This window comes from Triticum aestivum, chromosome 5B (genome assembly GCF_018294505.1).
Source record: "Triticum aestivum cultivar Chinese Spring chromosome 5B, IWGSC CS RefSeq v2.1, whole genome shotgun sequence".
NCBI lineage: Eukaryota > Viridiplantae > Streptophyta > Magnoliopsida > Poales > Poaceae > Triticum > Triticum aestivum.
This window is the reverse complement of record NC_057807.1, coordinates 641,642,364-641,654,747: the sequence shown is the minus strand read 5'-3', so window position 1 is coordinate 641,654,747 and position 12,384 is coordinate 641,642,364. Positions and strand designations below refer to the sequence as shown.

Below are 12,384 nucleotides of genomic sequence, written 5' to 3'. Positions count from 1 at the left end.
AGGAAATAGAAAGAGAAGAAAAGGAATTGAAAAAAATGAAATAAAGAAACAGAAAAACAAAGAAAGAAGAAAAAAAGAAAAAGAAAAAAAGAAACAGAAAAACAAAGAAAAAAAGGAAAAACCGATGAAAGCAACGAAAACCTGGTTCAGGAAACCTTCTAGAAGGTTCACAAAACCGGATTGGGCAGTTGGTAACGTATCTAAGTGGGCCAGCCCAGGCAGCGTCGCTCGGTTGTTCCCCCTGTGCGAAGCGCCCGCATTTTGCCGCAGTGAACGACCAATAGGAAATTCCAGGCCGATCCAGCCAGCCGCGGCCGCGCTGCGGCCGGCGGCGATCCTACACTACACAGGAGTCTATAGATCTAGGTAGTGGTATTGCTGCCCTCCTTCCTCCTCTCGGTGCTTAATTAATTTGGTAGATTCACGCTTATGGATCTGAATGTACTTAGAGCATCTCCACCCATTGCGCCCCTAGGAGGCCTTCATCCGACCTTTTGGGGTTCATCCACCGATTTTTTTGCATTGGGGTGAATATTTTTCCAGCCGTCAACCCCCCCCCCCCCTCCCGGTAGTTTTTTTTCAAACTAGTAAGCGTGCACGTGCAATACACGTTTTATTAGATTTCAAAATTTGAATACTTTAAAGCTTAAATTTTCAATCCACATATACGTGCAATGATTTGGATACATTCGATAAACTCTGCAAGTTTAAATCTCGATGAGATCTCCTACAATGTACTGAGATTAAATACATCAGCAACATCTATATCTATTACCACTCAGATAGAATAGATATACAATTCCAAGGACTCTTACAATGTAAGTGTGAAGAGACACATGGTATGAACACTCGCTTATAGATTCTCCACTATAAGATGGCAGGGTCTCAAATGAATTCACAATTTAATATTAGTTCTTCAAGTAAAGCTTGGAAGCAACCGGAAAGTAGAGAGATAAAAATAAAAACAACAAAAAAAAGGGACAATAAATGTTAAGATAAAAGTTGGTAGCATATTTGTCACAATATAAAACGACTTTTTTCTTTCATTTTGAGCTATTATGAGCTAAATTCAGTCGCAAACAAAAGCGGCTTATGGCAAAGCAGCAAGCAAGCCAGATTCCATCCCTGGAACTGAGCAACTGACCAACAAATATATATCTTTCCTTGATAAATTACCACTAAGTTTAAAGAAAAGATGATTTCAAGTTGTCAGTACATTAGTCAGCAGACCATTAGCAATAGCTCATGTTATCAATGGTAACATGCTATTGTAGCTCAGGCGCAGGCCGGGGTACCGCTCCTCGACTGCTAATCGCTGGCGATCAGCATCATCTCTGTGCCTCCTACGCCCCACATCGACACTGACGATGACAAATCAATATCAAAGCAATAGTATTGTGATAGTCCAAAGTTCTGTTACCTAGTTTTGCAAGTGACTAAATCAAAAATTGAATTACCCCATTTATGCAATTCCCCTGTTAATGTCATCATTGCACAGATCCAGAACATCATTCTTCATTCTTGATATCTTTTAAATCTAACCACAAAAAATACCATCATCAAACTGTGAAAACATAAAACGGCAAACGAAAGAACATCAACAATGCTACAAGAAATGGTCATCAATATGAATATTTTTATTTCATTTTATAAGAGTCAAATCAAGATGTTGTCTTTTTACTTGATTTTTTGACCATAACAAGAAGTAGTTCGGCCATTGCATTAAGAAGGGGGGACAACCGTACATTAGCTGAGAACCGGCTTAGAGAGCAAGAACTGGAAATGAAAAAAGAGAAAAAAGGAAAAATAAAAACAGTGCTGAAAAGGCTGCAGATCATACTACATAATGTGCTTTCATGCTTCAGGATCAACAAAGTGAAGGTTGGATTAGGAGGCAGTATAACTGCACAAAGAACAACCTACATTGCACAGTAGTTATAGGTTCCCGTATAACTGCACTGTGGTCGTAGTTTCCAGTAGTTATAGGACACGAAGGCAGTATAACTGCACAAAGATGAACCTAGATTGCACAGTATAACTGAACAAAGATGAACCTGCATGCTCCAGTATAATTGCACTGTAGTTATATGGGGCAGTACCATCTTTACTATTCAAGATCCACTCTCTTCGTTCAGAATCATGACCTATGTTCAGAAAACATAAATGAAAGGTTGAACCAAGATGCATTTCTCACTAAAAAAAAATACCAAGACATCTTATCCATTAAAACCAGCACTATATTCTGCAGAAAGAAATCGACCATTCCAGTTCAAACAATGCTTTGAAAATGGACCTTTTGTCCAGTTGCTGTTAAAACGATAACCAATTTGTTGCCCTTTGGGTGAGTATTTACCTTGACTACCCATAAATTTTTACTTGTTGAAGTCAGTCCCAAAACCGGTAGATTATCCACTCTAAATCAGCCTGTTACCAATCGGCATACAAATGTTTGATGCTTATCGGACCACGACACCCAAGCAATCTTGGTACGATTACTTGATGCTTGTAGCTAGCAGCCACGGACATTCACCTGCTCTAGCTACCACAATCTGTACGGAATTCACCTTAAAACACACAAATGTGAAGCAATATATAGACAAGTTAACCTATAATATAATTGTTTTGCAAAGCAAATCAACTACTAATCACTGAAAGAAAGCTGTGAACAAGCACAATTCTGAATTCTTTATGGGTTTATATCTCTCCAAAAATTAAGATGCCTTGTGAACATTCCCATCACATAAAATTGAACCACTCACTTTTTTCTCTAAGCTCTCTACATAGACAATCTTTCCACTGCCAATAGCAACTCATGTGCACAAAATAGCTCTTCCTGAACCTGCGAAAGCCATAATTAACATTATGCAGGCAAACTCACTCACAAATAGCTACTATAAGGCTACTGAATATCACTCACATGAGTTTGTTTCTTCTGGACAAACACCGAGGTAGAATAGTTTCACAAAATATCCATTGAATATCTTATGAGATAGAAGTCTTGACTCTCCTGAAATGAATAGTTGTGCCACACCAATTAAACTGAAGCGCGATCTAGTACAGATTTGTTTTACTGAAGAACGATCCCCAAGAGCTTGAGATGAATTAATACGCACATGGCCTTGCTCTAAGCGGCTGATGCAAAACTCACGAGCTAAGCAGTTCATGCAAAGTAAGTCGTTCCTAACCATAGAGCATCACGCGTCATGGCCGTCGGCATGGCCAAACATACCTGGGAATAGAGCAACTCCCAGGCGGAGTGCACGGACGCATGGAGGGGACTGGGGCACCCGTTGCTGTTGCCGCGCGAAGGGATCAGGGAGCGCCCGTGGCGATTGTTGGCCAGCGAAGTGCGGCGAGCCGGCGATGCTGGCACCTGGTGCCGTCTCGACTTTGTCTTCGTGTGGTGGAGTGGGGAGCGCCGGGAGGACGGCTGGTGGGCACCGAGAAGGGGGCGGTGAGAGGGACCACTGGGAGGGCGGTGGCCGGCGGGTGAGGGGCGCCGAAGAGGCCCGCGGGTGGTTGGGCGCCGAAGAGGCCCGTGGAGGGCCGGCGGAGGCGGTGCCGTGTGGGGAGATGTGGAGGGCAGGAGGCATGGTTTGGGCGTGGACGGCCGGCGGAGCAGAGGAGCGGTGGCGATGACCGGCGCGTACAGGCTGCGTGCCTGCCTCCATGGGACGCCAACGGCAGGGATTTTTGGCAGGGGAGGAAGTGATGAAGGGATTAGCGGAGCGGAAGGGGAGGAAATGACGGAGGGATTAGCGGAGCGGATGGATCAGTGGGATCAGCGGATGCCGATCGCAGAGTTTTCGTCCGTCCTCTTAAATTGCTAAATCTACTTTGGTGAGAGTTAGTTGTTGTGTTAACAGTTACTCCCTCCGTTCTAAAATAGATGACCCAACTTTGTACTAAGTTAGTACAAAATTGAGTCATCTATTTTGAAACGGAGGGAGTAGATATAAACAAATGGGACTAATCGTGAGGCTCCAATTAGTCTGTATTGTTGCGTGTACACTTGACGGGATGCGTTTAGAAAAGATAATGTTCGCTTGTTTAATAGTAGTATAGAAAAGCCAGTGACCATTCCCGTTGTACGTGGGGCACCTCTTTTTATAGAGGCTGTGAGCTCTTTTTTTTAATGCCACTGTTTTTATTCTTGGGGTATGCTTGTGCTGTCACAGGAATAGAATCATCTTAACAATTCTTGCCACTGTTTTTATTCTTGGGGTATTTCTACATGAAGGAATGTACATGACTACTTTGATCCCAAAAATATAGGGCAACAATTGCGAGATTTCTTCTTCTTTTGTGAGTACGCCAACTAGCACAAATTATTTAGGGAGAAACTGCTATAGCAAACCAGAGTCATAAAAAAAAATCATTTGCTGCAGCGACGAACTTCCCATTATGATCTCGAAGGACTACTCGTTGGATTTGACAGAACCGAAGCGAGACGACGGTGTCGTCGGTGAGGGCTCAGACAAGGACTCGTCGGAGGTGAGGCACCGGATGTGTGTGTGTGGGGGGGGGGGACTACTGCAGTCAACTTACCAAAAAAGGCTTTCACCCCGCTTTATATATAAAGAAATGATCGACAACACCCGATACAAGCGCACACCCTCACAACACATGCACACACGCACCCAATGCAGTATACATAAGCATTGAGCACAGCATCACCAACCCAAGCACTACACTAAGAGGTGAAGCCGCATATGACGATCTGTGCGCTCCAAGGCGGCGCCTTCAGAAAATGAACGACACCGAAGCGCCGTCAGCGCGCGATCTGAGGATCAGAGTTTCCCCTAGAGCAACACGACAGGCAATGAGTGCCACGACGACGCCTTCAAGAAGGGAACGAGTTTCGCCGCCGCCGGTCCGTCCGAAGATAGAGTAGGTTTTCACCCCAGCCACCACTCACGCCACTGAACACCACACCCCGGCTACCATGCCACCCACACGGCCGTGGCAACCGGGCAACACCAAGCCACGAGCTTTGCCCATGAGCACCGCGGAACCACCATCAGGGCCGCCACCCCTGCATCGAAGACCTTGACACCACCTCACCGAGATCCGCCGCTACCCCAACCAAAGCACATGGATGGCCCCTAGTGCCGAGACTCAATAGGCCGGCCAAACTTGGCCTTCATCGACCCGTTCTGCGGCACCGGGCGCGAGACGAGCTCGGTCCTACTGTCGGGCGCGAGACAAGGTCAGTCCTGTTGCCGCGCGCGAGACGAGCTCGGTCCTGTTGTCGGGTGCGAGACGAGTGATGGACCGCAGTGGGGGAGGGCCAGCCCTTTGATGAAGATAGCGACCAGACGCCGCGAAGATGGCTCGAAGGTCGAACCAGGCCGCCTACAAACGAACTGACGCCAAAAATCCAGTTGTCGCCGCAGGCAACCTGCCGAGCTGTCGCGGTGCCGGCGCGACGAATGGAAGCCTCCACCAGAGGGCTGAGCCGCCTCGCCGCCATCGCCCACAGCCGAAGCAGCAGCCACGCCAGCTAGTGCCGCAACACGCGCCGCCCACCAGAAATCGCCAGATCCGGTCGGCACGCTCCGCCACCACCGCCACCAAGCCGTTGTTGCGCCGGCCCCCTCGCTGTCAGCAACCGCCGGGTCGCGCCGCCCGTAGCCCTCGCCGCAGGAGGCACCACCCGCCATGCCGCTCCCAGCCCACGCTGTGAGCAGCTGCCACCGCGCAGACTGGCCTGCCATCCTTGCCGCCGCAGCTACCACCGCACGCCCTGCCACCAACCACGCCGCCCGAAGCCCGACAGGAACACTGGAGCCCACCACGACCCCGTGCGCCGCCGCGCCGCGACGCCCGGCGCCCGCGTCGCGCCCAGGATGGAGGTGCTGCGCCGCGCCAACCCTAGCCACCAAGGGAACGCGAGGGCTTTGCCCGTCCGATCCCCGGGGCGGGGGGGGGGGGGGGTGTGAGGCGGAGGAGGAGGGGAGGGGGCTAGGAGCACCGGATTTGGAGCCCCCCCGGTCGCCGCGCGGGTGCGACACAGGAGGGAGACTGCTAGTACTATCACTGCAATCAACTTAAGGCCATGTTGTTTCAGTTGACATCAAGGCAGCTATGGATTCGCTTCATTGGCAGAATTGATTGTCACCGAAGTACACTTGAACTATTTCAGGCAACTGCATTGAAAGTGACCCAAATCTAAATCCAGCTTCACCGACAAAGCCGATTTCAAATACTCTCTCATTCCTAAAAATATTTTTTTAAGATTTCAATGTGGACTACATATTTAGGAATCTACTGCCTACGGTTTATTCCAAATAGGTGGTGCTCCTAAGAGTAGCCATAGTGGGAGTAACTTCAGCAGTAACATCGAGTCCAACTCAACAAATGTGCGTATGTGGCAATGATTTAATGAGGAGAGAGATAGTTATAGTAACTTAGCTAGTTACTGTAACATCACATGCCCCAATGCAATATGAGTTTATATAACCTAATAAATGAAGTTTTGCATGTTACCACACTTATGTTACTCTATAACCTAATAAATGAAACTTTGCATGTTACCACACTTATGTTACTCCCACTATGAGGCTAGCCATAGTGGGAGTAACTTAGATAGTAACATAGCACATTCCAAGACATATATGCTTATGTGGCATGAAATTAATGAGGAGAGAGGTGCTTGTGGTAACATAATATGTTACCATAACATAACGCACCCCAATGCAAAATGAGTCTACAACATAATAAATGAAGACTTGCATGACACTACACTTATGTTACTACCCACTATGATGGTAGTAACATAGACTAGTAACATGCTAACATAGACTAGTAACATATGCATGTTACTAGTCTAAGTTACTATACATTATGACTAGCCTGAATACAGTAACACAGTCTAAGGATATGTGTATGTTACTGGTGTATGTTAACCAGAGTGTAAAGTTAAATGCAGTCTCGGAATCGGAAATAAGGATGACTTTCATTAACGTTCGTGATTTGCCTGACTGATGCGGCTGCAGAGAGACGACGGTTCAGAGAGTGGAGTTAATGCAGCAGTCCCATGGCCGGAGGCCGGAGCCGTGTGTGTACGTCCGACCGTGTCTGACGAGGGGGGCTGCCTGGTTGTCTTGCTGTACCACGGCGGCGACCGTGTGGGCCGGCCGTTTCGGTGGCGGTTGGCCGTCCAGATCAGCCGGTCAGACCCAGCGAGCGTGATTAATACAACCTGACCAGAATAGAGCTGGCCAGGGAGCAGTCATTTTGGTTGGGCATGTACGTACACGAAAACGTACAACGCCAAAGATAGAGAACCGTCTCGCTCGCGTGTATATACAACACAAAAGAATACGAATCGTCTGGTCATATTTGAAGATATACAATAAGGATATTTAAAAACACACTTCCTCGTTTTCATTTAGTCTGCAAACAAAATTTGTCTGAAGTCAAGTTTTATAAAGTTTGGGAAAATTTATAAGAAAAAATATCAACATCCACAATACCGAATCAATATAATTAGATGCTGTTGGAATTAAACCCGACTCTTAGTTGCCGTGTCCGGCTCGTACACGGAGGAGTCACCTATATTAGTATTAGGATTAGAACATCGAAAAAACTAACGCCCACACTTGTGGGCGTTTTCCAGATTGCCCACACGCCTCCATCACCACTCATTTTGTCACGTATGAATAGATGACATCAGCAGAAATCTTTTTGGTTTTTGGCTTAAAAATGTTTTATCTCCTAAATAAAAAAGCCTACTAAAAACCCGTTTTCATCATTAAATCCGTCTCGACGAGATCTTCAAAACTAGACCCCATGTTGATATGTTTCACGAATTTTATTGTTGCCAAGAAGTTGCCATGATGTTTACACTATAGTTGCCATAGTGCTTAAACTAAAGTTGCCATGTGACAATTTTAGTTTGTAGATCATGGCAATTTTAGTTTTTTGATGATGACAATTCCAGTACTTTGATCATGAAAATATTTTTTTATTGAACCATGGCAATTTAAGTGCATTATCATGGCAATTTTAGTTTATGGTGCATGACAAGTCTAGTTTCTTAATTCTCCGTTTTATAATATGTTAAATTTTACTTTTAAATGTAAAAGAAAATAGTTGAAACATATCATGGCAACTTCAGTGTAAATATCATGTCAATTCATGTGCAATAGACATGACAACTTTTAACCAAAAAAATTCACCGAAATATATCGATATGAGATCTAGTTTTGAAGATCTCGTCGCGAGGGATTCAATGGTGAAAACGGATCTTCAATTGGATTTTTCATTTAAGAGATAAAACATTTTAAAAACTAAAAATCCGAAAAGATTTTCACATGCATGCATGCGGTGACGTAGCAATCTATTTGTATTAAAGACGTGTGGTGCGTTTCTTTTCCTGCCACACGTGTGGCAGTTATCGACGTCCGACAACATCTATCCGAGTAGGCTAGATTAGATCGGTCCTATGTACTATATATATACGTGTGTATACCTCTTGTAAGCTATACCGTGAAAAGCAATACAAAGAAAACAACACGCACGAGACGTGCATGTGGCAATCAAATTGATTCTTGTGCTGCTCCGTATACGTGAGCTAGCTAGACGATCAATCAAGTTGATCGATTCCAGCTAGAAGTGCTCATGCGTTATAGTACAAGTACTCGTCCACGTACAAGGATCAATTAGGGATCAGGTGGCCAGCTTTGTACTGCGGTGCAACTCGACGTAAAGCACTTCGTCGAGTTCGTCAGTGAGCGTCGTGTGTCATCGTCGTTCGTCGTCGGTCATATCGCCGTCGCCGGAAGTACTCCGCGTCGGATCTGGGCCAACAATTGGTATCTAGAGCAAGGTTGATCTTCTAGTAACGAGAGATCATGTTGGACGACGAGAAGGACAAGTCCAAGCAACTGGCGGAGTATTCCGGTGCGGCTAAAGTAATTGCTGCTCCGGTGAGATCGAAGTATCCACGATTTGACCGTGGGAACTTTGTGGTGTGGGAGACTGATACGTCTCCGTCGTATCTACTTTTCCAAACACCTTTGCCCTTGTTTTGGACACTAACTTGTGTGATTTGAATGGAACTAATCCGGACTGACGATGTTATCAGCAGAATTGTATGGTGTTGTTTTTGTGCAGAAAATAAAAGTTCTCGGAACGACCTGAAACTCCACGGAATGTCTTAGGATAATTGATAAAAAATCCTCGCCAAAGAAGAAGACCAGGGGGCCCACACCTTGTCTACGAGGGTGGGGGACGCCCCCCCTGGCGCGCCCCCCTACCTCGTGGGCCCCCTGGTGGCCCTCCGACGCCAACTCCAACTTCATATATTGGCTTTCGGGGAGAAAAAAATCAGAGAGAAGAAATCATCGCGTTTTACGATACGGAGCCACCGCCAAGCCCTAATCTCTCTCGGGAGGGCTGATCTAGAGTCCGTTCGGGGCTCCGGAGAGGGGGATTCATCGCCGTCGTCATCATCAACCATCCTCCATCACCAATTTCATGATGCTCACCGCTGTGCGTGAGTAATTCCATCGTAGGCTTGCTGGACGGTGATGGGTTGGATGAGATTTATCATGTAATCGAGTTAGTTTTGTTAGGGGTTGATCCCTAGTATCCACTATGTTCTGAGATTGATGTTGCTATGACTTTGCTATGCTTAATGCTTGTCACTAGGGTCCGAGTGTCATGATTTCAGATCTGAACCTATTATGTTTTCATGAATATATGTGAGTTCTTGATCCTATCTTGCAAGTCTATAGTCACCTACTATGTGTTATGATCCGGAAACCCCGAAGTGACAATAATCGGAACCACTCCCGATGATGACCATAGTTTGAGGAGTTCATGTATTCACTATGTGCTAGTGCTTTGTTCCGGTTCTTTATTAAAAGGAGGCCTTAATATCCCTTAGTTTCCAATAGGACCCCGCTGCCACGGGAGGGTAGGACAAAAGATGTCATACAAGTTCTTTTCCATAGGCACGTATGACTATATTCGGAATACATGCCTACATTACATTGATGAACTGGAGCTAGTTCTGTATCACCCTATGTTATGACTGTTACATGATGAACCACATCCGGCATAATTATCCATCATTGATCTGGTGCCTACGAGTTTTCCATATACTCGTTCTCGCTTATTTACTTTTCTGTTGTTACTGTTACAATCACTACAAAATACCAAAAACATTACTTTTGCTGTCTTTACTTTTGTTACCATTACCATCATTATCATATTACTTTGCTACTAAACACCTTGCTGTAGATACTAAGTTTCCAGGTGTGGTTAAATTGACAACTCAGCTGCTAATACTTAAGAATATTCTTTGGCTCCCCTTGTGTCGAATCAACAAAATTGGGTTGAATACTCTACCCTCGAAAACTGTTGCGATCCCCTATACTTGTGGGTTATCAAGACCTTTTTCTGGCGCCGTTGCCGGGGAGCATAGCTCTATTCTTTGAGTCACTTGGGATTTATATCTGGTGGACACTGTGAAGAACTTGAAAGACGCTAAGACCAAGATTTTGCCCTCAACTACGAGGGGAGGTAAGGAACTACCATCTAGCCTTGCACTAGATTCTCCTTCTGTTATAAGTAAGCTTGCGACACCTAAACCTGCTACCGCTATGAATTCTGATATGTCGCATGTTATTAATGATGCCACTTCTGCTATGCGTGATACTTATGATAAAACCACTTCTATGCTTGATACTACTGTGCCCCTTGGTGAATTTCTTGATGAGCAAATTGCTAGGTCTAAAGAAAGAGAAATTATTGCACCTGAATACAATGATGAGAGTGATGATGAAAATATGCCTTCTATTACTGGAGGTTATCTTTTTGATGCAGAATCTTCTGCAGCTATCCTTGCTTGCCAGGATAGATATGAACTTAAGAGGTTTATAGTTAAATGGAGTAAAGAATCTTTTAGAGATAGAATGAGACCTGACCCTGCTTTTGCTACTTCACCTATTTGTGTTCCCGATAAGGATTATTATGATTTTTCTGTTGATCCAGATATAATTACCTTGGTCGAATCTGATCCTTTCTATGGCTATGAATCTGAAACTGTTGTGACACATCTTACTAAGTTGAATGATATAGCTGCCCTGTTTACTAATAATGAGAGATCGCGCTACTTTTATTTACTCAAAATATTTCCGTTCTCATTAAAGGGTGATGCTAAGTTATGGTTTAATTCCCTTGATCCTGGTTGTGTGCAAAGTCCCCAGGATATGATTTATTACTTCTCTGCTAAATATTTCCCTGCTCATAAGAAACAAGCGGCCTTGAGGGAAATATATAACTTCGTGCAAATTGAAGAAGAGAGTCTCCCACAAGCTTGGGGGAGGCTTCTCAAGTTACTTAATGCTTTGCCTGATGATCCTCTTAAGAAACCTGAAATACTTGATATCTTTTATAATGGACTAACCGATGCTTCCAGAGATTACCTGGATAGTTGTGTTGGTTCTCTTTTCAGGGAAAGAACACCGGATGAAGCTGAAATTCTATTGAACAATATGTTGACAAACGAAAATAATTGGGCACCTCCTGAGCTAGCTCCCGAGCCAATTTCTGAGCCAATTATTGAACCTATTCCTAAACCAACTCCGAAGAAGAGAGGTGTTCTATTTCTCAGTCCTGAAGATATGCAAGAGGCAAAGAAATCTATGAAAGAAAAAGGTATTAAAGCTGAAGATGTTAAGAATTTACCTCCTATTGAAGAAATACACGGTCTTAATTTATCGCCTATTGAAGAAGTATATGATCTCAATTACTTATTTACTGAAGAACCTCCCGATATCCCGACACAGGTAGTAAAGATAAATTCTCTCTATAGATATGATAAAGCTGAAGTCCCTCCTACTAAAATTGCTAGTGAGTGCTTGGATGAGTTCGATAACTTTATGTTTAAGCAAGATGACTTTAATGCTTATTTTGGTAGACAATTAAAACAAGATGCTTATATGATTAAATGCTTGGGTGATTATATGGCTGATATTAGAGGTGAACTTAAACTTGTTAGCAAACATGATTCTATGGTTACCACTCAAGTAGAACAAGTACTTAAAGCTCAAAAAGAAGTGCTTGATGAAATGAATAGTAAGAAAAATGATTATGCTGTTAGAGTGGCTACTAGAACCGGTAGAATGACTCAGGAACCTTTGTATCCTGAAGGCCACCCTAAGAGAATCGAGCAAGATTCTCAGAGAAATGATATTGATGTACCTAGTTCTTCTAAAAAGAAGAAAAAGAAAAATGATAGGACTTTGCAAACTTCTAGTGAACCTATTGCTGAACCACCTGAGAATCCAAATGATATTTCTATTTCTGATGCTGAAACACAATCAGGTGATGAACATGAACCCAGTGATAATGTTAATGATAATGATCATG

At 44.3% G+C, this 12,384-nt stretch overlaps 1 protein-coding gene across 9 annotated transcripts; it reads right to left on the bottom strand.

The window, feature by feature from the left end:
- Positions 1-956: 956 nt before the first annotated feature.
- Positions 957-3,780, bottom strand: LOC123113849 (proline-rich receptor-like protein kinase PERK9). 9 transcript variants are annotated; one of them, XR_006456249.1, is made up of 5 exons: positions 3,230-3,780; positions 2,918-3,007; positions 2,354-2,839; positions 2,055-2,144; positions 959-1,537 (listed from the first exon to the last, which is right to left on the bottom strand). XR_006456249.1 is itself a non-coding variant. In XM_044535165.1 (3 exons), the coding sequence occupies exons 1-3, from the start codon at positions 3,669-3,671 to the stop codon at positions 2,811-2,813; spliced, it is 561 nt and encodes a 186-aa protein (XP_044391100.1). In that variant the 5' UTR covers positions 3,672-3,780; the 3' UTR covers positions 959-2,810. The 9 variants fall into 9 exon arrangements, 1 of the variants encoding a protein (XP_044391100.1); XR_006456247.1 differs by having other exon boundaries at positions 960-1,361; positions 1,458-1,537; positions 2,055-2,839; XR_006456250.1 differs by lacking the exon at positions 2,055-2,144 and having other exon boundaries at positions 960-1,361; positions 1,458-1,537.
- Positions 3,781-12,384: the final 8,604 nt, after the last annotated feature.